The 25,019-nt window shown below is 56.0% G+C and overlaps 1 protein-coding gene across 2 annotated transcripts in view; it reads right to left on the reverse strand.

Annotated features, from left to right (window-relative positions):
* Positions 1-25,019, reverse strand: part of SCUBE1 (signal peptide, CUB domain and EGF like domain containing 1) — a 97,965-nt gene that overhangs the window by 28,111 nt on the left and 44,835 nt on the right. The window contains exons 5-7 of one of the 2 annotated variants that reach the window (XM_087814960.1): positions 13,203-13,328; positions 8,884-9,000; positions 6,297-6,386 (exon numbers count right to left, since the gene is read on the reverse strand). In XM_087814960.1, coding sequence (XP_087671086.1) covers positions 6,297-6,386; positions 8,884-9,000; positions 13,203-13,328 — 333 coding nt within the window. The remainder of the gene's footprint in view (positions 1-6,296; positions 6,387-8,883; positions 9,001-13,202; positions 13,329-25,019) is intronic. The other variant, XM_087814961.1, reaches the window with a different exon arrangement.

Genomic DNA, 25,019 nt, shown 5'->3' on the forward strand with positions numbered 1-25,019 from the left:
CAGGAGCATAATTTGTGGGACCCAGTGTAAAATAAAAATAAAGATAAAAATAAGGGCCTTTTCAAAAATTATGAATTTTAAGACAGCAGAGCATCAACCAACTGTGGGCCTTCGGGGGGTGGGCCCTGGGCGAGTTTGTGAGTCATGAACCCTTGAAGCAGGCCCTGTCCCAGGTCACACAACTATTGGGGGGAGCCAGCATTTGGACCCACAAACACGAGGCCCCAGGCTAATGAGTGAGTCAGGCCAGGCCAGAAAGCTGGGCCCTGGACAGGGCTCCTAAGGGTGGCTCCCTGTGAGGCAGCAGAGCAGGTGGCCGGAGGAAGTGAAGGTGCCCCCGCGGTGCCAGCCTCCTCACTCAGCGAGTGGGGAGAACTCCTACCCACAGGGCTGGGCTGGCAAGGTGGGGAGGGTAGGCATGGGCTGGGGATGTAAGGAATGGACCTAGGAATAAACCCCTCTTCAGGTGACATCGCTTGGGCCTCTAAGGGTGGCTATGTGGTTACATGAGGCTGGGGACAGCGTGGGGCTCAGTCTGTACCCACCAGATGTCAGCCATTATGACCAGAACTGCCCCACTACCCCTGGTCTTCCCATCCTCCAGGTCTCCAGCCCCTCTGTCCCCCTCCCTGGGACTCTCTCAGCATCTCCTTTACCGAGTGCTGTTCTGTGGGCCAGGCCCCAGATGCACAGGTTAGGGTACCTCGTCTGAACCCAGCAAGGTGGACGGATTATGGCCTCATGTCTACTTGATGGAAGGAAACCTGGGCTCAGAGGTGGACAAGTACAGGGAGAAGGGCAGGTGCCAGCTGTGGGAGTGCAGGGGAAGGAATTCTTAGCTACCATCCTGTGCCTCAGTTTCACCTGTAAAATGGGAATCACTTTAGCACGACTCTCAGAGTGGCTGTGAGCTAAGTGAAGGCCGAGGACAGTGTGCTGCCCAGAGAAAGCTGGGGCTAAAGATGAACAATTCCTGTGGCCACTGGGCCTGGGCCTAGAGACCCCTGGGATGGCTGCCAAGCCTCAAGCCTGCCTCTACTCTTGACCCAGGGCCCTGGACTGGGGAGTCCACAGCCTTGAACCTTGGCCAAAACTGCTGCTCACAGCTCGCTGGGCCTGGGGTGCCTCTTCTTTCTCAGGGCTTTACTTTGCCATCTGTGCAGTGGGGACAGCTGCCTCCCAAGACTCACTGGAGAGAGCTGAGTGGGCTGCAGCGTTCGGAGACGGCCCGAGGAAGCAGTGGGTACTCACTATGGGGGAGGTTGCAAAGGCTGGAAGCTCTCCCAAGGGGGTGGCAGTGGGCTTCCTGCACCAGCCAGCACATCCCACACTCCCAGCCCTGCCCTGTGCAGGAGGCTAGTGGTCCTGGGGATAAGCCAGGGAAGAGGGCAGACGTGGGCTCTGCCTGGGGGGCGCACAGCAGTCAGACTGCCGGGAGGCTGCTCTCAGCCCATGTGAACCACCTGTGGTTGGAAGAATACCAGCCCCTGAAATGTCCATATCTTAATCCTCTGTGGCGCTATGTGGCAAAAGGGACTTTGTAGATGTGATTAAAAACTACAGTCCTTGAGTTGGGAGATCACTGTGGACTATCTGGGTGGGCCCAATGTGGGCACATGGGGCTTTAGAAGTGGAAGAGGGAGGTCTGAGAAAGACGTGGTGCTGGACGCAGGGCTGGACAGATATGGTGCTGCAGGCTTTGAAGGTGGAGGAAGGGGCTGTGAGCCAAGGGATGTGGGGCAAGAAGCTGGAAAGGCTAGGAAATGATTCGCCCCTAGAGCTTCCAGGAGGAATGCAGCCCTGCTGACACCCTGACTTTAGCCAGTGAGCACCAAGTCCCATTTCTGACACAGGAGAGAGTACCTTGTGCTGTTTTCAGGCACTAGGAGTGTGGTAACTAGTTAACAGCAGCAACAGGAAACGTACGCATCTAGCCCAAGGATGCTTGTGGGAAAGGAACTCGTTAGAGACCCGGAGTTGACGAGTGTGGCTCCCAGATCTTATCAGTCCTGCTGTAAGCTGTGGTCAGCTTGGCTGAGCACTCAGATGTTTCACACAGGAAAGTAGGCCAAATAACTGAAATAATCACTCTGACCCTCTCATCCAAACATTTTCACTGAGGGGACTGTAAAACCAGTTATATATTTTGAGGCCAAGTTAAGGTGGACACAACTGCTCCTTTCTTAGCCTGTACTCAGTGACTGGGGTAATTACAAACAGCAACTGAGACCCCAGGGTGGGATAGGGCCTTGGCCCTAAATGTCCCCAGGCCACTATGTTACAGAACCACCCCCCTCCCCAAGCTCTCTGGAGGTTTCACCCTCAAGACTGACAACTACCATGTTTTACTGCCTGCAGTCTTCCCTCCGGGGCCCTCTCCTCCCACCGAAGCAGGGTCAGGCCTGCCCTAGCTGCACAGGCTGAGCAAGCCACTTCCCCTTGGAGCTGTGTCTTCACTGGTTTCTAACAGAGACAGAGAGACAGCCCTCTCTACTGCTGGTGCTCCAGGGACGGAGCCTCTGGGAGCCACGGGAAAGTAGCCAGTGTAGTACAGCCAGAGTGTCAGTGACACTGCAGGGTCTCAGTGCTGGCTCGGTATGTTTCCATACTTGAGAACCTTGTAACCAAAACGCTAACCCCTGACCAGGTAAGCAGGCAGGTTCTAAGAGAGGAAGAGAGGCTCAAATATGGGCCCAGGGCTCAGGTTTTAGCTCAGACATCTTGTGCCATTTTTTGCTTAGGTCCTGGCTCTTGGTCAGGTTAAGAGATGAAGCAGCTAATTAAATGAGCAGTAGACATCTAAGGTACCTGTGAGCTCTGCAGTCTGGGCACAAATATTTCCGAAATAACTGAGTCAAACAGCCTATAAGAGCATATAAGACCCAAATTCTCCCTCCATCTGGGGGAAGGCAAACTGGAACACGGAGCCTGCAGTGAGGAGGCACTTGTCTGTTCGGAGACACTGAGATGTGGAGAGGGGAAAGGAAGCCCTCTCTCACAATGCTTCCCTACCCACCTTGAAAACAAGCCCCATCTACCCAGGAGATAACTTGCATCTCAGGGCTGGAAGACACCTGCCAGGCCCCCTCAGCCACGGGGTGGCTTCGGCACACGTGCCTGCTCTGGCAAAGCCCTGAACCACAACTACAATGGGCACTGCTCACATGAGACCATTCACAGGCACCATGGCCCCAGTCTTCCTTGCAACAGTTGCTCATCTGGAGCTGGATGGCCCAGGGTCTGACCTTGCCATGGAATTCCCCAGTGTCTCACCTTCCTCATCTGTTCCTGGGCCACAGAACAAGCTCCCTCCCCCTTTGCCTGTTCATCCCCAGTTCCCTCCCAGGACCCCAAAGAGGGCTCAAGTGGCCCACTAGCTGGAGGATCCACTGGGTTACCCTGCCTGTGCTCCATCCCACAGGCCAGTGACACTCTGATTCCCCTCACTGTCTTGGCTGCTCTTTCCCTGCCAGGGCTGGGCTCTTAGCAGATTACCCAGGTGTGCTCTGAGCAGCACTGGGCAGAATGGGGATGGTCACCTCCCTCATGCTCCATCCCTTGCCTCTATTAATATAGCCTAGGAGCAGCCATGTCTTGCTGGGGACTACTAGCTAGGGCCTGATATCCAACAGGACCCTAAGTCTGTACCACACAGCTATGCTCAGAGGAGCCAGATGCTAAGAATTATGAGCTCCTGAGGGTGGGCTCAGCTGTGCATGGCGCCCTTCAGGAAGCCTCTGAGGATGGTCACCTAGGTAAGGACCTGGGCTGGTGGTCCTTCTCCCCCAGGGGTCCTGTTGTAGGAAGGCTGGAGGAGGGAGAGGCCTCTTCTGCCTGAGGACAAGACAGGCTCTAAGGGGATGGGGGGAGATTTCTATATTAGAGAGGTGGGAATGTCGGGGGCCAGTCAGCATCCATTCCCTTGGCCCCTCCTGATGCCTACTTCCGAAACCCTGGTAAGGTGGCTGGCTGTGTTCTAGGTGCCTCTTTCCACATCTCCCTGACCCCCTCCAGGATCAGGCTCTGGGCCATTACCTACCTACTCTAATTAGAAAAAGCAAGTGCAGAGGCCCTTCCCTCCACCTACACACCTACTCTGCCACTCACCTGCCTGATGCCGACTCAGCTCGGCTTTCTCCTGCTACCACCTCTCACTGGTCCTCCTGCTCTGGGGCTCTGGCCTCTGCAGCAGTGCCCCCCTCTCCCAGTAAGTGAGGCTGAGAGGCCTGGACCCTCTTGGGCCTCAGAGCACCAGCAACTCTTAGGTTCCCATTGTTCACTTCTAGCCACCTTTCCAGAAAGTCCACAGTGCTAATTCACACCTTCCTGGAGGGCAGTGGGCATGCCTGCTTGTGGGGCCATCAAGCCTACCTCTTGGCCATTTCCAGCGCTTCCCAGGCCAACCCAGATAGCGCAGGTCAAGACAGCCCTGTCCAGAGAACCTGCAAAGAGTGGCTTCTGGTCTGAGCTGAGCCACCTGCCTATGTGACTAGAGGTGAATCCCCGAGACTTGCTTGCCCTCAGCAAGCAGGATGTGTTCTCATCCTAGAAACAAGGCTATGCGTGTTCTGCCCCCTGTGGACTTCAGGGTTCACAGAGTACTGTCAGCCAGCCCATGAGCTCCTTTGCTTCTCAAAGCCCCACGGGAGAGGATAAGCCTCAAGCCTACTCCCAGCACACAAGGCCCCATCCCTCCCATGGCCCCACTTAGATCTCTCTCCTCCCTAGATGTCTGGGTTCCTCTGAGGTTCACATGAGGACAGAAAAACTACGTGACCTTTCCAGGACCCTCAGGATCTGACCTCCATGGTCCTGTGATCTGACAATTAAGGTGACCCACACTGACATGAGCTCTGGGCTAAGCTCAGGTAGTGTGATCTGGGGCAAGCCAGGGCACCCCAGTGACCCTTGGTTTCCTCATCTGAGACACAGGGAATGCCCCACCTGGCCCCACAGCACCCAAGGCTGGTGTGACCTATCCCAGTGGCACAAACAAGGCTGTGACCATCTTTGGTAATCCTACATCTGTGTTCCAGAGGCTGAGGCAGCTGGCACCACCGAGGGGCCAGCAGCCCCAAAACTGTGGCACCAACTGGGAAACAGGAATGAATGAATGAATGAGGCCGACTTGCTCTTCTGCTGTGCAGACTGAGCTCAGCGGAAGAGCAATCGAATTCTCCCCTCCTCCCTTCCCACACACTGCCCTGGCCTGGGTCAGCCACGCCAGCAGCCTCTGAGCCGAGTGGCACCAGGTGCTTCTGGGCATGGCACCCTGGAGTCTGGGTCCAGCCCAGGGGCAGTACTCAGGGTGAAGCTGACATCATGTGGACCCCCAAGGCAAGTGGGTACCAGAGGGGTTACCATGGAAAAGTGGGTGAAGGCTGCTAGTCCAGCAGCCTAGGGCTGGGGTTATTCATGGAGTTGGGAGCCTTGGGGCCAGGAGGGGTGAGTGAGGCCTGCTAGATGGCCTTAAGGGGTGGGGAACCCTTTTGCCGTGAAGGGCCATTTGGATGTTTATAACATCATTCACAGGCTATACAAAATCATCAACTTAAAAATTAGCTATGAAAAAAACTCCTAGATTTATTGATTTTCGATTCCCGCCTGCAGTTGCCTTGGCAGGGCCAGACCAAATGATTTTGCGGGCATACGTTCCCCATCCCTGCCTTAACCGGTCCTCCCCTCCCTGGGTAGCAAATTTCCCAACCATAAACCAAGCAGGGTTGACGGGATGCCCTTAAGATCCCCAGCCCTGAATCTAGACATGGCCTTTTTTCTTAACGTGGCTTCTGTCCTAAGGAGGAGACGGATGGGACCCAGGCCGCCTGCATGCCTGCTCTACACAAATGTGAATGCCCTCCTCTGCTCCTGCGGTCAGTGTGCTGTGCTGATCCCAGGGTCTAACTGCCAAAGTGGTATTACCGCACGCAGAGGGGTTTACTGCACACGAGTCCTCACACGCAGAGGCCACAAGACATGGGCTCTGGCTTCTCTGCTACAAACACACAAAGAAATACACGTGTTTGATGAAAGGCAAAAACTTTAAAAAGGAAAAAGTGAGTTCACATCTGGAGTGGAGCCCCCCCCACTCACACATGGCACACGTGACCCCACACATGTGGGCACACCACACAGTCGGACAGCCCACATGCACACACCCCACACGCCTGCACACACTCACAGCCCGATATGCCAGCACACACGCAGACCCCTGCACATACCACACGCGCACGCGCACACACGCACACACGCGCAAAAGTGCAAGGACAACAAAGGAAGTGGAAGAAAAGTGTTACCCATGAGTAGGCGCCGTTTCACCCGCTTGTCCACATCAGCTACTGACGTGGCATTGAACTGAGAGCGCTCAATTGCAGCCTCATCCTTCTCTAAAACACAAGTAAGGGACAAACATGGAGCCACTGGTTAATGAGAGCCCACTTCCCGCGCCCAAGACAGTCAGCCTTTTGGTGTGGCGCACACAAAGCCAACACAGCATGCGGCCGGCGGCGTCCTCACCAAGGCGCTAAACCCAGGCACCTCCAAGGTGGCATGTTCAGGGCAGAGCGAAGAGGCGGCAGGGCAGGGGTGGGGTGGGGGGTGAAAGAAGGGGGTGACCACAAAGGGACGCAGACGGGACACAGGGCCCATCTGCACACAGAGGCGGCAGCATCTGCAGGGGCCACAGGAGACCACTGCGGAGCCCACGCAGACACAGCAGTCACAGACACCATGGCTCGGGGTGGAGAGGCAGGCACAGGACAAGCACAGGACAGGGGACAGGGCGCGAGGTCCGGTGATGGCTGCGCCTGGACGGCAGACACCCTATCTCAAGGGCGTGAAAGTGTGTCAAACACTCATGCAAAATTAAGAACAAAACATAGAGGAGCAAACACACACACACACAACGATCCAATTGAGCAGAAAGAAAACCAGGGGATCGACTTGGGCAGCGCTGGTTGCCTGCTTGTCTATAGAGGGCTAGAGATACAGTCAGGTGCTCACAAGGGGCTGCAAAGATGGGTCAGTCATTTTAGGACCGTGCAGAGAGAGCCCATGGGGCGCCGGGCAGGAAGCTCCGCCAAGACGCTCCCCACAGAGGAGCACGTGAGGTTAGCCGGTTCTGCTTCTTTGCTCAGAGGGAGGTATGCAGAGACCTTGCTCATGGGGAACCTAAGGAGCAGGGAGCAGGCAGATGGAAGGTTCTCCTGGCCAGCAGGGAGCAATGGCTCAGGAGCTGGGTCTGGGAAAAGGTTTCTAAGAGGAGGGGAGGAGAGGGAAAGAGGGGGCAAGGGAAGTTACATTAGAAAGGAGATCCAAGCAGGGGCCGTCACATGCAGCAGACACTACAAGATAAAAAATAAGGGTGAGTTGGGTGGACAAAGACAAGGTGTGTTAGACGAGGCTGGGTGGGTATCTGACCGGCAGCTGTTTGCGCTGGCCCAGTGGCCTGAGAGGCGGCTCCACCGCAGACGCAAACACTGAGGGAGATCCCAGCAGACGAGACAGGGAGGGGGCTGGGGGCCCCGGAGAGGCCCGGGGGGACAGCAGAGACAGGGAGAGAGGTGGGAGAGGAGGTTCTAGATGGGATCAGGCTGCAATAGAGACACTGGTCTGAGACCGGGTTTTGCTTTGAATTTTTTTTGGTTGTTTGGTTTGGTTTGGCTTTTGGCTCTGAAAATAACTAATGAACATCAGTTATCAGACAAGACAGGCAATCAGGGACCATCACCAGAAAAGCAGGAGGAATGAGATAAAATGAAACCAAAAACGGCTGTCGGAGAGGAGGGACCACACAGAGGAAGGGAGAACCACGCAGGCAGCAGCACCTGGGACGACAGCCAGGACTAGGATGTGACCCTGGCGCCCCACCCCGGCCCCCACCCCTCTGCCTGACTCCCAGACACCGGGGCACAGAGTCACAGGGGACAGAATGCAACAGCAAACTCTGCGTGTTATGGCTTTTCCTGCTTGCCAACCCCTTTCTTGTCACTTGAAAGTGTCTTGAGAACTATCTTCCTCGTTGATAAGAGGAAACGGGGCTTTTTTAAAAAACAGAAATATAACCATGAAAACTGACTTGGGGGTTCCCCGAGTTCGCCAGCACTGAAGAGCAAGGAGGACCAACCTTGAAATCCCTTTTTCTCAGTTAAAAAGTGGCTGTTATTTTTGAGTGGGAAAGGAACCCACTAGTGATTATGGCACCAGATAATCATTAACATTCACACTTCCCCTTGGAAATAAGACCAGGAGGAAGGAGGTGACCGAGACTCACATGGAGACCCCGTGTGACAGGTGAGGTGACGGGAGGGCATCGCTGAGAAGGGACTCTCAGTGGGACAGGAAGTCCGGCCAGAGCCCCGCTAGTTCGGGCAGGGAGAGTAGTAAAAACACCCAGGCCCTCCCCCGGTTCTAGGATGAAGACTTAAAGCAGCTTCTGGAAAACCTCTTGGTTTCCCAGACTTTGGTGGCAGCTCACGTCGCCCATGGGGCGTGAGGAGGTTAAGTGAGTCTGCTGTGTGTCTGTCTTCACAGGAGGGGAGGAACCTGTGCTTCAGGAATAGAAGCTGCCCACCTCAGGTACACACACCTTCCCCCGCCCACAGACCACCTGCCCGGGGCCCGCTCCAGTGTGGAGGAGGGAGGCCTGCAGAAAACGGAGCGTGACACAAGGCAGGGGCACCTGGTCCTGCGGGCTGAATGGCCCTGGTGCCTCCACAGAGGATTCCCATCATCTCTGTGAGGCACACATTTTCCTGTTTCCCTTAAGCTTCCTTCTTGGAAACGGGGGCAGGGTGGGGTGCTGGCTGACTTCAGAGCCACCAGCGCACCCCGTGGAGGGCAGGGTGGTGCAAGAGTGCTAGCGCGGCAAAGGAGTCTACTTACCAATGCATGTCCGGCCGTCCGAGTGGAGAGCATACTTCTGGTGGCAGCCACACATCGGGCCAGTGTCTGTGTCCTCACAGCTGTGCTGGCAGCCTCCGTTTCCATAGTTACAGGTTACTAGTTAGGCCCGAAGTGTACATACGTACGTATAAACAGAACGACAAGAACGATTAGTTTATCGGTGTGAGTTTCTTTTAAGGGAAGGGGAGAGTGGGGCTACGAGACTGTCAGTGACTGGGCCCACCTTCCCTGGGCCTCAGCGCTCGAGGGTCCTGGATGGCATGGTTCACTTCCCAACAGTCGCTGGGTGGGACAGAGAATGCACTATGGTGACCTGGGCTTCCAACAGACGGCGCACAGATGATGCACTCAGATGGTGCGAGTCAAGGAAGGGACGAGCTAGACAATCTGACCCTTCCTGGGCCGCCAGACACTTCAGCCAGACTCGATGGGGCAAATGTCTGTAACAGCAGGCATATTCCGGGGGGGGAGGAGGGGACACTTGTTTTCCTTGGTTCTTGAGAGCTTTCTTTCCTCTGCTTAAGTCTTAGGCCTGTGGAAAGGTGTCCCCATGGATGTCTATGCTCTCCAAGTCCCAGAAGCTGTCTCAAACTCTATCCCCTCAAAGCCCTAATCTCCCCAAGGCATGTCCAAGTGGACAGAATGTGTGCAAGTTAGTGTTGCCTCAGGCAGTTTTGAAAATGACCTTTTATTTAAGCACATTACATAGCTTTCAATGCCTAAGGGCGTGGAGAAGCTGGTACTTTTCAGCCCAGAACCTTAAAATATTCCATAGCATCAGAGACATGCGGCGGCTAAAAAGGGGGCTGAACAAACACGAGCCAGTCTGAAGCAAGGAAAAGGATAAATTCGAGTTTATTCAAAAGAAAACATGCTGCTGTCACTTTCCAGGTGGGGGACTCTCACTAAAGGAAGCGCAGATCTCCGGGAAGGGTTCCTGCCGCCCTGCTTCAATTTGCCAGTGAGACCACAGGGTGCCTGTCCCCTGCTACACAGGGCCTGGAGGACAGGGTCTCTCCTTGGATGCCCTAGCCATCTGTCCATAATTCAACCTACACCGCTAATTCACTTGGCGAACCCCTGATGATCAAATATGCAAAAATCAATAGACCAACCGCAGAGGGGCTAAAAACCCTGAACTGGCAGAGTCCGAGCGAATGCCTTCCATCAGGGTGACCCAAGAGCAGGGCCGGTCCCAGGGGAGTTGTTTGGTGGCAATGCTCCGTGAAGGAGCCCAAGAATCTCAGCCGAGTTCTGCAGCCATGTTCCCAGGTCCTGCTTTTTCCCCACAAACATGCATAGAGCCTCCACGAGCCCTCAATCTGAGCGACGGTGCCTGGTAGAGAGACGCACAGAGAATGGCTCCTGCTCAGTGTCCCAGACGCTGTTCTAGTGACCAGAGGTCCCAGCAGGCCACCTCTTCCACAGGGAGCTGAAGAGCATCCGAAGGTGGGGCCCGACTTCCAGGGTGACACTTCAAGGACCTGCAGAACTGCTTCAGCTGGGGCTTCGAGCACAACGTCCTTGGGCCACTTCTCCACAGGAGCATCCCTCCTCTTGGTGTCCCAGGGAACCTGGCAGCCTGGAGTTGCTCTCCCATCGCTGAAATAGCTCATCTCTAGCCCAGGACGAGGCCCAGGACGAGGCCCAGGGTAGCCCAGGGTTCCAGCGGGTGGCCACTTAGCATAGACCCCAGATGAGGGAGAGACCTATGCAGAGCCCCACTGTAGGCAAGACATCACGTCCCTTTCCAGAGTGAAAAAGCCCTGTCTGAGTGGGTGGTGGGGAGCCGGAGAATAGGCAGCAATAATACTGCGGCTAGTTCTTTCCAAGTTCGGGGTCCAGGAGATGAGCTATGCCCTAGAAGTGAGGACACAGGTCTGTTCGAGGCAACTGGAGGGAGGGCCATGCTGAGGGTCCCTCGCTCCCTCCACGCAGGTGTTTGTGCCTCTCACAGACCCCAAAGGTTGAGCTTGTGAGCACTTGAAGGGCCCACAGCTCCTGTGGAAATAAATACCAGCACCTAGGGCTCTGGGAAGACCGAGAAGAATGGGAAAACCTCCCTGACCCTGGTGTGGGTCGTGGGTCCTGAGTCCTGGGCCCTGGGGGGGTGAGAGTTTGGTCCTGCTGGTCAGTCAAGGCTGGCTGGGCCCAGCCTCAGCCCCAACCCAACTCCAGAGATGGAATTTCCTGGACCTTGAGTGACCTCAAGGGATAGGGGGAAAATCTCATTGCTAACGACTGTAGCCCTGCTACATTAACCACTGGGAAGGGTCCAGAGTCGACTAGGTGGACAGCCATCTGTGCACCCCTATACAGGAGGGCGGGGGGCACGCACCCACTGCTTGGCCCCAGGCGCTATCAGACCCTCCATACACCTTGGTGACTCCAGCCACTGCACAGGGAGGGAGGGACTGCTGTTTCTTTCACTAGCAAATGCTCTGGGCAAGGGCTTGACTCTTCTCCATTGGGGTGAGGTAGGGGTAGTCTTAGCCATTCACAGGGCCCTGCTTGTCCCTGACCACTCAGATCAGGTTGGCCACTCAGGAGGTACTCTTTGAGTAAAGTGTCCCCTTGTAGCACTCATCCCAGATGGAATTAGCACTCATCCCAGATGGAATTAAAGAATGAGGCAGCTGGCCGGTCAGCCCCAGCCACCTCCCAGGGCTGGCAGCTCTCCCCCCAGCGCCTCGCTCAGGGCTTGGCCAGGGAGAGTGTCGGCCAGTCTTGCTCCCTGAAGGAATGTGCTCTCCTTCCTGCGAGCCTGTCAACAAGCCTGCCTGTTCCACATGTGCCTGCCCTTGGCCTCTGTCCTGAGGAAGCTCGGATTACCAGCAGGAGGGCCGGGAAAGCTGGAGTTATTCACATTCTGTTCTGAAGGTTGCCGGGTGGCAGGAGCTCTCTGTGCAGCTAAAGGAATGTGTCTGGTATAGCGGACAGGAGGGCCTGGCCGGAGCATGGTGCTGGAGCTGGGCATGTCCCTGAGTGTCCTGCCATTGAGGATAGCACACATGTTTATCTCTGCGACTCCATAGGAAAGACCACAAAACAAGAGGAAGGTCCACATCTTGGCCCACACCGTGGCAGAAGGAAGCATCTTCGCTTTGAGGGATGGCTGAATCATGAGTGGGGGCTGGAGTGTGAGCTCCTTGAAGACAGGGACTGTGCCTGATATATGTGGGTCCCCAAGACCTTGGTCACTGTTGGAGGAGAGCATGAGCTGGGAAAGGTATGGCAGGTGACCAAGGGAGAGTGGATGACTCTGAGAGAATCACCATGACTGAGGATGGTGGTGTCCTTTCTGCAGAACGAAGGGTGGAAAGCAAGGCCATTTTCTTGTGAGAGTTGGTCAGCCCCAGCCTCCCACTGCAGTGGCCAGGATGGGCCGCTTTCTCTATTGGGAGTTGGATCCAGGCTCCTCCATATCATGTCCTGCATCAGGAAGGGGGCCTGGTGTGGAGCACCTGTCTTTGCCAGAACTGGGCATACTCACACCAGCTCCTCAGCTTTCTGCAGACATGGGACAAACAGAGTAGTCTGGGTATCAGCTGCCCAGGGAGCAGAGGCCTCATCTCACTGCTCCCCACACAGTGGATGGACGTGGGCTGGGTCTGAAGCTTCTGAGGACTAGCTGTGTGTTCGGCCACTGTCCTACTTTGTTTGCTGGCTCCTACTGCTGGGGAGCTGGGTGACTCTATTAAAAGGCTGAAACCTCGGAGCTGGTCCAGAAACGGCCCCTTTGGCCAGAGGCCTCATTCAACCCAGGTCTCCCAGGGTAGCACCATCTACGGTGGGCTTTGCTGGGGTAGACCGTGCGTTCTGATCTTAGGTCATGGGAATAAGGTCAGCTCAGCCTGGGCTTGGACCTTCCAGAGCCAAGCCCAGCCTTTCTTTATATCACCCTGCTGCGAGGGCTGCCCTGGCCCACTGGAAGTCCGAGCTTGTAGGCCCTGTGCAATAGCCCCTCCATTCTTGCTGTAGAGCGAGAGCTCAGGGCCAGTGGGTCTCTGGGGTCAGGGGGAGAGGGTAGGGGTACAAGCACTGGCAGGGCGAGCATGCAGGGCCCAACTCTGGGCCTGTGTGTGTGGTGTTATGCCAGGTGGGAAAGCCCCAAGCCTGGGGTTCACAGCCCCATTCCCCATGCCTCCCCAGACAGCTTCAAGGGCCCTGCTTTTTTCTCCACCCCAGGCGCTGAGAGCCCTCCCAGGGCCACATCCAGCAGACTGGACAGACCCTCCCACAAAGCAATGACAGGAGACGCGTGGGGATGTCTGACCCATTTGCCTCCATCTACCTACGTGTGCAGTCCTTCTGGTTTGGGGCAAGGTCAAAGCCGGGCCTGCAGTCGCAGGCTACCCCACCTTTGGGCGTCTCCCGGCAGATGTGGGCACAGCCATGGTCTTTGTTCATGCAGTTCATACCCTCTGGGAAGAGACAGACAAGACAGGGGTTGGGGACCATGGGGAGAGAGGAAGAGAACATTTTAGGCTGAAAAGAGACAGTCAATGAAACATCACGATCACATGGAGTGTTTCTGGGCTGCTGTGAGCACACATACTGTACACAGGCATGGGGTGTGCAACACACTATCTAGATGGGGGGCCCTGGGGCAAACAAGGAGACAGTACCTGGGTGTAGAGCCAGGCCTCGCTCCGAGAGTCACACAGTAACTGGCAGTGAGGAATCCACAGGAGAGCCTCTCTCCTCATTGGATTATGGGGTTTGGTCTCTGAAACTGCTTTTAGGTCAGGGCTTTACAGTGTCCCCACTAAAGCAGGTGTGAGTGGCATTAAAACGGTGGTGTACAGCACTTTTCAGTTTGCACAGAAATGCCACATGTTCCTATGAGGCAGGCAGAGCCCTGAGTTCATGTGCCGGGGGCCAGCCTCCAGACGTCACCCTCCAGGCACTGTCAGTCCGCCTAACCATCCACCTCTCACTGAGCTTCTGCACAACTCTACTCCACAGACCTTCGAGCCTTATCCTCACCACCCCCACAGCTATATGCTGAACTACCCCGCCCCCCCAACAGTTGCCAGAGGGGTCATCATATGTACCTGGTCACTGTAGTGCTAGCCAGGAGCCCCAGAACCCTCACCTCCAAGAGCAAAGCCTGGCACAACCTGGCGCTGGTCTCTAGCTCTGCATATACCCCTGTGCCTGTACCCTCAGCCCTCACAGAGTCCATTCCAAGTTCACCATGTTCCTATTCTTGCCTAAGATTCCTGCTCATTGTCAGATGCTACCTTTTAAAGCAAAAATGTACTCAAACCTCGGGTACCTTTTTCTCCAAGGTCTCATCTTAAAAGGGAGGTCAGCGATTGCCCTCCCTGCTGGCTGGGAGCCTTCAGAAGGGGAGGGTGCCACAGGTACCAGGACTGGGCCACCGCACTGCCTGCTACAGTGCCGGCCCTCCAGCTGCAGAAGGCTTCATAGCTGGAGTGTTGCTCATGGTGGCCCTGCCCCTGTGTCCTCCGGCCGCACTCAGAAGCCCTGTCCGGCACAAGGCCAGCCAGCTCCCTGTCTCCTCTGCTCCTAGGCTCTCAGAGTCTCCACTGGGGCTCCAAACCCCAGGCAGGAACAATGTCCTATGCATGTTCTTGCATAAGCCCTTGTCTCCTATAAAGACAAGCACCCCCTTCAGAGATGGGGGAACCATGATTAAGATGCCTGCCCTAAAAGCCCATGGTGTGCTGAAAGGAAACTCGAAGCCTGAACACAGGCCTCGGACTACAAAGCCCTGTTACCCTCCCCCCGAGAGGTCTCGCTGAGGGTACAGTTGGGCTGCCCGCAGGCTTTGAGAGCAGGGACTACTGGCTTCATGTCTCCGGAGGCCCAGCCTCTGCACCCACCCAGTCAGCTTTGAGGGCACTGATGTGATGGTGAGAACAATGTTCCCTCTCCTCAGTCACCACAGCTCCTGGGACATTCCCCCACCTCAGGAAACTTGATCTCCTTCCCCCCGACTGCCTGGAGCAGCCTGGACCCCCTTCGGTTGACCCCAGTTGATGTTTATGTTCCTGGTGATTTGTGAGGAGCTCCCAGAATTTATTAGGTCGGGGTCAAGTGAGAGGTTGTAGATCACAAGTCCATCAAGAGGCTAGAGGCGGATGAAAGGAAGTGCTGTTGTCTGCCCACGCACTGCCCCGAGACCTGACTTCCACTCCCACTGTGAGGGGCTGGCCTTGGACAGAGGGAGGACCCTGGAGGCGGGGACACACAGGTAGCCTCCTCAGAGGTGGCTCACTGGTCTGTTTAAGGTGAGGACTAGCTGGATCCTGATCCTGTTCACCTGAAGCATGGGTGTGGGGTGACTGAGAATCAACATTTATTTAAAAACACAAACACCCTGGCAGCTACAATAAAGATTTGAAAAATTCTCAAGTTAAATAAAATCCAAACATTGAAATGAAAGAAGCCTGCATTTTGCTCAGCATGCTGACCTCTGATCTCACCTGATTTCACTACTCTTATTATTCCTTCACCTTGGTTTTCTTATTCAAATCAAATTGTTGGACTGACTCAGAGTATGACCAACTAATCAACAGCTGAGTCAGCAAAGTGCTTCAAGGCCAGGCTCCTCACAGGAAGGTTCGAGTCCACAAGGAACTCATTAAATTTCAAAACAGCAGGTAGCATGACCTGCAGAGTGGTGTGCTAACAAATGCTGAGCAACTGGCGGGGTGGGTGGGGCTTGGGAGGGGGCTGACTGGCAACATTTGCCCATTTCTGTGGTATAAATGCTCCAACCAAGCTCCAGGGAGATAGATATCCCTGGGATGGAAGTTGCTCTCGCGAGCTGGCGCATGGCTTTCCTAGAAAAGAAGTCTGGTAGACTCACGTAGGTGTGAGCACAGCCTGGCCTCCTCACTTGTTGGTGTGTCTTGGAGAAAACTGCTTCACTTCTTGCAGCCTCACCTGGGCAATGGGAACGATAAGCTCTGCCTCACAGACAGGAAAGTGCCAGGTAGGGTAGGCACTCAATAACTACGGGGCACTGACTTCCGAGGCTGGTCCTTCTCCTGTGGAGCTGGAGAAAGGGCAGCTTCTCAGGGGCCTCGGCCATGCCAGGCAGCCCCGCCTCCTAGGAGGCTTTCAGGACAAGGGCTCTTGGCCACTGAGATACATTCACACCTTGTAAGGTTTCTGACAGTGGGTGGTGGCCAGGGAGCAGCATCCCTGACCATCATCAGTGGCCATCGTCAATGGTGGGCTGAGTCCAGGGGCACCCCTCACTTCTTGCTCATGTTTTTTGTGGCTCCTGGGTGCCCAAAAATGTATAAGAAGTTGGTGTCCTAGCTTCTCCCCAGCCTTGTCACCCACCACCTCCTACACGTACTCCTATAATCCCACACTGTGAGCTGACCAACCCCAAAGTGCCCCATCCACCCCCTCGCTCCTCTTGCCTTCCATAAACAAAGTCCTGGGCCTATCTAAACTCCGCCAATTCCACAGAAGTTCCTGACTCGAGGGTTACACTAGTCTTGTCACCTCCCCATGGTTAGTGTGCCAGGCTGTGTTGTGGCTGGCACAGGAAACTGATGCCAGCAAGCAGATCTGTGCCTCCTTCCTAAGGTGAGGGCGCGAGACTCCTCTTTAAGCGCAAGCTCTTATGTGGTGCAGAAAGGGAGACTGAACTTCCATTCCCAGCCAAAGGATCACAACTTACAAGAAGCTCAATAATCTTTATCAACATAAACCTGTCACTGGGGAGCTGGCGGGCCCTGAACTGTGGACAATGGACAGAGTATTCAGCGTTAGAATAGCTGAGCTTTCTCCGACACCATGGACTTGCCATCAGCCCGAGTGCTTCAGAGGCACCTGCTCCCTGAGAAGATGGCCATGAGAGCTGCCCCTGGGCCAGATACAATTTCAGTCCTTCCCAGAAATCCCCGTCTTCAGGGGCCCAGTGCCAGCCAGGCCAGGCTGTCTGCCAGCTCAAATCTAATTTGATCCAACTCATCCAAATCCAATTATGTCCTGCAAACTTGGACCAAGTGTCTCGCTGGTGCCCAGGACGGGTGGGGAACAATGAGGATACAGGTGTTCTGCCAAAACATCGCCAGGTCCCATTCAGACTCTGCCACATGCTATAGGACCTGGGCAATCACATTACCTCTCTGAGTGTTAGTTTCCACCTGTATGAAGTGGACAGTAACAGGACCTGCCCCCCTCAGGCGCTCGCTCACTGTGCATCCCCTATTCTGGGCCAGTGAGGCTGGCTCAGGGTACAGGTAAGAAATGGAGGGACTCATCCTGGGCAGGGGAGCCAGGAACAGTGGTAAACTGGGCAGGGATGCTGCGGGGAAGTAAGGGCACGGCTGCCAGCCAGAGGCAGTCTGGGTTTTCCAGAAGATGTGATACAGGGACTGGGCTTTGACTACACTTTCATTTAGTTTAACCCTCATCATAAACCTGTGAAGTGGGTACTGCCCTGCCCATGGCACAAACACCCACAGGGAGGCTGGATCAGGGTGGGAGAAAGACCTGCCAGGGCCACATGTGTGAGAGGCAGAGCCCTGGCCCAGAGCAGCACCTTCCTCTCCTGAAGGCCCAGTGCTTCCTACTGGTGGGCTCTGTGACAGGTCCAGCAGCCCTTCCCCACCAGGGCCTCTTTTCCCCAAAGGCCTCTATCATTTTTGGATATTCCACCAGAGGGTATGCAGAGTTAGATGGCAGAATCTGCCTGCCCCAAACCAGAGCAAAGTTCATGGATATGGCTAAAGCAGGGCCACGGGCGGGGGGCGAGCTCAGTCTGCACGCGGAGCTAGTCTTTCTCACTGCCCCTACCAGGGTAACAAAGCTGGAATGCGTGCCTCCCAAGGGTTGTTGCTATGGTGACTTCATCAATAACATCACTTTCCGCATGCGAGTCCTTTAAACACCAGGGAAGAGAAGGCAAGTGGGAACAGCAGAGCAGGGAGGAAAGAACAATTATCTTGCTGTGCCTCCTCTCCTCCCCCCCCCCCCCCCACTTAGGAGGAAAAGCTTTCCCTCCCCTTCCTCCTCATCAATAAAAGGTTATGCAGCCCAGAAAGAGGCTGGGGCCTCGGTGGTGGCAGGAACAGGCCAGATTCAGCAAGCTTCCCAAGCTATGCAGGGAAAAACAAACACAGCTCCCACGGCTCTGAAGGAGAGCTGACAAAACCCACAGAAAGGCCCTGCCTCAGGGGAAAGGCACAACACAGGGACCAAACTGGTGGGGGAGATGACGATGACACCACCTTCGCCCAGGGCTGCCCATGCACCACGCTGTTCCACATGCTTTAAAAACAGATGAAAAACGCTGAGCCACAGAGAGGTTAAAGCTGAGGTGAGGTGAGGCAGGGAGCTGGATCTAGGGGGCAGACCTGACGCAAGACAGAATGGGGGCAGCTCTGGGCTGTAAGCGGGCCAGCCAGGAACCCACTGCAGGCTGAGGATGACTGCAGCCACCACAGCACCTCGGCACACCAACACTTCACACGAATCCTCTCCTTAAACCTCAGGATCACGTTTCAAAGCAGATGCTGTTACCCCCACTTTGCAAGTGAGGGGAGGAGGGTGAGGAAAGGCTTGGCAACCTGCCCAGGGGACATGGAGTGGGACAGGAGGATGGGAGCCTGTGCTCCCAAGGGGACTTTTGGAGGCAATGGGGCATTTGTGTCCAGAGGAGGGGACGGGAAGCCCGCTGCCCCTTCCATTCCTGGACTTTCCCCGCAGAGATGGGAGCCCTGGAATGACCTACCCCTCTGGCCTCCCTGGCTCCATCCACATTTCCACATCCTGTCTCTCCAAGCCCATCTCAAATGCCAGCTTCTCCCAAATGCCTAATTCTTCACCTGGCCCTCCCCGAGTCAGGGAGTGACAGGTCTATGTTCCTCAGAGCCCCTGCCTGAGCCTGCCGAGGCCATGAGCGGAGCCAGCCGGGTGCCCACCCCATGTGGGTACATTTTCAGCTGAGACCAGGTCCACTGCCACCTGCCACGACTGCTCACGGGGTGGACAGGCACTGTGTACAAGGCAGACGGACATAGGGAGAGCTGAGATGTGGCTGGCTTCAGGGAGTCTGCCTCCGTGAGGTGGGAGGGAGCCTGTCTGACAGCTGAGGACCACACGCAGTCTGTGCAGGCGTGCGTGGACAAACGCCACTGGAAGGTGCCACCAGCTCTGCTTCACATCCCCATTCCGGCCCTTTAATGTGTGTGGCCTTGGAACTTGCTCAGTTTCCCCCCCTGAAGGGGAGGAGGAAGATCATTAAAGGGTATTAAAGAGGTGATGGCTCCAGCTCAGGGTCCCCTGAAAGCCACAAGACACAGGTGGTGCCCAGTAAAGGCTGGCCTGTCCCCTGGACGCCCCATTGGCTGACTCTGCAGTGTGTCCGGACAAAGGACAAAGCGTCACCTCACCTTGGACCCACACCCGCTCCATCCCTCCCGTGGGAACCTCTCCTCTTCCCCCCACTGAACTTCCTAGCTGGCCGCTAGGCGGCACCATGAGCACGTCCACGCCTCTCTGAGGCCCAGGTGGCTGGGACCATGGAGGCCTGGAATACTTCCTGGCCTCCTGAGCTTTCCCTCCTCAGGCTCTGGAGGCTGGAAATGTCCTTCCCTCTCCAGGGCTGCCAGATTTAGCAATAACAACATAGGCTGCCTGGGTAAATCTGGATTTCAGATAAACAACAGGTACTTACTAAGTATAAATATGTCCCAAATATTGCGTGGGTCATACTTATACTAAAAGAGTATTCATTATCTGAAACCAAAATTTAAATGGGTGTCCTATATTTTATCTGGCAACCCTGTCCCTCCTTCCAGGAGGGAACAGTCAGCTCACATAGGCCTCCTGGGGGCCATGGCCTGCCCTTGACCAGGGACAAGTCTGTTTCTCCTCCCAACAGGTGACCAGATGGAGGATGCCCAGGTGTGGGAGGGGCTGACATGGCAGCCTTGAGAATGTTCCCACAGAAGCCCCTGGGGACCAGGAGGAGAAGCCAGTAAGCACTGCAGGGCCACGCCTGAGGGAGAGTCTAAGGACACGAGCAGCTCCCTGGCACCAGGCCGGTGCCTCTCCCCCGACACCCACCCTGTACTGTGGAAAAGAGCAAGGCAGCTCCTGGCTCCATCCTAAACTAGCTGTGCCTGCTGCCCACCCTGCACCTCACTCCCTCCTAGGCACAAAGGGGTGGCCACTGTTACTTCCCAGAGCCTTCGAGGATGAAGGTGTATCAGGGTGCTGTGCACAGCAGGAACTCAATAAATGCTGAGAACCCTTTCCTTTCCCAGAGCCCGTATCAAGGGCAGTACAGCCTTGGCTGGGAACTTAGTGACTCCAACTATCTCTTCTCACTGAGACAGACTGCCCAGCTGTCCCCTGACTAGGTAAATAAACGTGCGGGTATACACAGGGTCAGCACTGAACGAGCCTGCGAACGGGGGTCCACAGGGAGGAGAAGTATCTGGAAGAGGAAGCAGTGTACACAGAAGCAGGGAGCCATGAGCCAGGGCAGAGCCTCTGAACTTGAGACACACGTGGGCACTACTGCTGGAGAGGCCTCAGCTGACCTCAGGCTGCACGTGGTGGCGGCAGAGCGAGCCCAGGCAGGGTGCCCATCCTGACCCTGGCCAGACCACAGGGCCTGGGCTTGTCCTCCCATGCTGCGCACACGGCTCAGCATGAGGGATATGAGAGTACTCTGAGAAATCGACGCCGCACACAATTCAGACATTATCTCCCTCAGATGAATCCAGTGCCCTTCTGGCTTCCATTTGGCACACCTCCTCTGCTCCCTACTCTGTGTTAGATATAAGAAATACATCTATGTCCTTCTCAGGAGTTTGTACAGCAGTGTCCACGAGAGAGGGCCGAGTCCCTCAGAACCACGTGGGTGTGCCAGGGAGGAAGGCAGGCCTGCCTAGTCAGAGAGGGCTTCACAGAGGTGGCGGCACGCTGGGTTTGAAAGGTGATGAGTTCTTGGGAATTGGGGGGCTGGGGAATGGCACAGGTACACGGCTCCCTGGTCACAAGAGAACAGAGGCAGCGGGGGCCTGGGAGGAGCTGCCCTGTGGAAGGCCCCGAAGGCAGTGCTTTTGGCGAGGGAGACAAGGGTGTGCTGTGGCTGTGTCACCAGGTGCACAGTGTGGAGGAGCCATTGAAAGTCCTGAGTGGGGAGTGACAGGGCCAGAACAGTGGCTCCGGCCATCGTCTGAAGATGGGTGGGACAGGGAGACCTGGAGGCAGCTGCCACACTAACTCAGTAGTGGTGAGGTGTGGCCCCAGGCAGAGGGTGAGAGGCCGAGCCCTGTGCCTCAAGGGGCACCAGGCTGCGAGGCAACCCCTGCTCTTGCTCTTCCATCCTTAGCTCATTCAGTGTCTTTGGTTTTAGGAGCCGGACAGATGAGGTTTGGATGTTGAATGTGCTATTTACTCACAATGGACAAATCTCTCTGCTTCTTAGCCTCCATCTTCTCACCTGCAAAGTGGGGATAATAGCAGCTATGTGGCACAAGGTTGTTTCAGGATCTGATTATTTGAGTCAAAGTCTGGGCACAATACTTGGCACATGGTGATGCCCACTGACAGCTGACAGTCACCAGGGGACATAGGGTGTACATATCATCTTATTTGGATTCTCAAAAACAATTCTATACTGAATACTAATGTTTGTCCCATTATACAGATAAACAACTGAAGCCCTAGGACATGGCCGAGAAGGGAGCCAGGGCCATGGCAAGCTAACTCTTGGCCTGGTGCTCGCTGTCTGCCCTGCACTATCCATGCTGGGAGGCCCAGGGGTCTGCAGCTTGCGGGGAACCCCCACTGCTAACTCTTGAAGCAAGGACTGGGGTCCCACAGGGCTGCCTGGCTATGCTGGCTGGAGGCCAGGCCAGGAGAAGGGCATGAAGCTGGCTCACCAACAGCCAAAGGAGTTGTTTATGGGGTGGGAGACTCGTAAAAAATAATGGGCTGGATTTATTGTCCCCTCCTCAAGGGCCGTTCCGGCCGCACAGGGGCAGGCCAGGCCTTTTCCCGCAGCACATGAATCTTCTTGCTCAATGGGAGAGCTGTTCATTTTCCCGCCCACCTGGTCTGCAGCAGGCAGAGGATGAGGGAAGCCTGCACACCATGAGCCTGCCCCATACTCTAGCCCGGCAGGTCCACCCTGAGGAGCAACTAGAGGGGCAGCACTGAGGCTGGGCCGTGGCCACACTGGTTCACCCCATTTAAAACAGAAAGTCTCCAGCCACACCCACTCACGAGGGCCCCAGAACCTACAGCTGATGATGGAAAGCCCTGGAACAGGGCAGGGGACATCCCTGGCCCTGCAGGAGCCATGCTGGGGCCCAGGACAAGGCCTGGTTCAGATCCACCAGGAGGGAATCACACTCTGGGAGCCAAGGGGAGCCCACCTGCCAGGCATACTGGCAGAATCCCGTCGACATAGGGCTCAGGCAGCTTGGGAGGCCTGTGGGTCTCTGTCCATGGGCTTGTTCATTTGAGTCTGGAGATGGGCTGGAGCAGAACTGGCTTTGTCATCAGAAACCTGTCCCCCATGCTGAGTACTGCCCTTTGGGGTGGCCCAGCCAGGTTTTCACTTCTTCGATGGGGATGACAGCTCACCTGTAATATTTCCCAGGGCAGTTGTGAACATCCAGGTGAAAAGGGGTGTAAAAACCCTGTGAGCTGCAGAAGGGTGGGGGTGGGCCTATCAGGGGCACCTGGGGGCTGAGATGGGGGAGGGGCCAGGGCGGTGTCCAGTCTGTCTGCAGGTCAAGGGCAAGTGAAAGTAGGAGGAAGGTCAAGGACCAGCCTGGAGGAGAGTGGGGGGAAGGGCCCAGGACAAGGGCTGGGACAGGGCAGAGAGAGCAGTGGCCCCGGAGGCAGATCCTGCAGCGGGGACCACTGCTCTCTGCTCTTGTCCAACCCCAGGGGTTTGTGTCCAAAAACTCCCCAGTGACCTGTGTCAAGGAGCCCCCCAGCCAGTCCCGAGGTGGGGTGGGCACTGAGCAATGGGCTCAGCCCTGAGGGCAAGGGTGCTTGCTGTGGCGGACTCAAGTGATGTGCCATGTGGGAGTCTGGGTGCAGGGGGGAAAGACGCTCTACTCTGAGGTCCAGCACTCAGCAGCATGCTGGCACCTCTGCTGACTCCTGCAGCCCATGGCCCCTCTTCCAGATCCTCCACATGCTGCCCAGTCAGCGGTCAGCGTTTGTCTTCATGTCTGCCTCCCCTGAAGTCTGTGAGTTCTGGGAGGATGTGCCTTGGCACAAACGTGGGGCTTCTGAGCACTGCCCACCAAATGGGCTGGAGGAGCCCAGCACCCTTCCTTGCAGCACGGTGGCATGGTGCATGGAAAAGACCTGATGTCAGGCAAACACTGACACCCAACCTACCAGGGTCCATGGCCCGGAGGCAGCCACAGAATCACCCTCAGACAGATGGGGCTGCAGGGTGGTGGTGTCTGAGGCCGTCCCTGCTCTGGATACCACCCCAGAACTCGGGCCAGAAGGAGGAGGTGGGCTCCACATATGTCACGGCCCCTCTGCCTGAGGTTTCTGGCTCTGCTCAGAGCCCTACTCCAGGTTGGTTTCCAAGGTCAGCTGCCTTCAAACCATTACTTTCACCAAGGTCTGGTTCCAGCTAGACTGGCTGGCATCTCACTCTTCTTCCCACACAACACCCACTGCCTCCCAATCCCCCAAAGCCCCAGGCCACGCTGGCTCCTCTGCCCACTGACTGCCCGCCCACGCTCCACCAGCTGGCCACCTCAGAGGCCACCTGCTCTGAGGGGCTTCCTGGATCCCTCTCCATAGGCCCCAGGCTTCCAGCCCCCAGACAGAACCAAGTTCTGACCTGAACAGGCTGCTTGGCTAAGCCCCTCAACATTGCTGTCCAGGGCCCATGCTGGCCACCTAGCATGCCACACCGTGCCACGCCACACCATGTCATGCCACGCCACACCAGAGTGCAAAGACACGACATAAGTTTAAGAGAAAAGAGCAAGCATGTTAGAGGGAGAAAGTTTGAAGGTGCTGGCTCCTCAGTGGTCCGTCCACTCTGGGACTGGAGAGTCCCCCTGGGCACAGGACCACAAGGGGCAGTGATGTCTGGGACTGGCCTGAACTGGCCGTCCCAGGCTGTGAGCTGGAGGGACTGTATTGCTTGCTGTGCCCGAGGCTGAGCGGGAGGCAAATATAGGCTGTGATGGGGCCAGAACCAGTGCCTGGAAGCACTGAGGAGAGGGAGACGAGCCACTGATGCCAGGAGCTCTGGGTCTCCTCCCATCCAGCACTGGGACAGAGGAAGGGCCTGTGTCCCCACATCAAGCTTGAGCTCTGGAAAAGCTGCCCATGTGAGTCACTACCCTTGGGCAGCCACTGCACCTGCCTGCTTCAGGCAGTTGCCCAAAAGGATCCTATACCTGCTCACTGGTCCCAATTTACAGACAAGGAGCCCCAGAGAGGCAAGAGTGATTGCAGAGGCCACGTGGCAGTAGAGATGGAGCGCGGCCGAGAACCTAAAACTCCCAACCCCAGCCTGGCCAGAGCCACATGCTTTAGGCCAGGGTTTGTGCTGGCGCCTGGGAAGTGGGGCCACTCTGAAGGGCTGAGCCCTGTGGCCTTGTTGCTCAGCAAGGGGCCTGGACTGACCCTGGCTGACCTCCTTCATGGATCCAGCCACCTCTAATCAGAACCAGCCTGCGTGCTTCTCCTCTTGCTCAGGGGAGGCTCCGAAGTGCGGGCATTAGAAAGAGTCAGGCGACGTAAAGAATCTAAATTGCCCAATAGCTCTAGACTCATCAGCCCTCCCAGAAGCCATGGGGATCAGAGCCACTTAGGTGCAAAACAAGCTGGGGCTTGGCACCCTGGACCCACCCTGATTTTGAGACTAACAATCATTACGATGGCTGAGACACAATCACAACAGCTTCGGGCAATTGTCACGGCTGACAGAAGCTCAGGAGAGAGGCAGTTTGACCCCATCTCCACCACAGGCATTGATGAGCTGTCAGCCCACATCCCATGTACTTGATCCATCCTCTTCAGACCTTCCATGAGGCCTGTGGGAACCCTGGAGATACCACCACTTGTCCTTCCTGAGATATCCAGGAAGTCTACTGTTTTTTAGATTGATTCAT

Source organism: Miniopterus natalensis, chromosome 2 (genome assembly GCF_054644295.1).
Source record: "Miniopterus natalensis isolate mMinNat1 chromosome 2, mMinNat1.hap1, whole genome shotgun sequence".
Lineage (NCBI taxonomy): Eukaryota > Metazoa > Chordata > Mammalia > Chiroptera > Miniopteridae > Miniopterus > Miniopterus natalensis.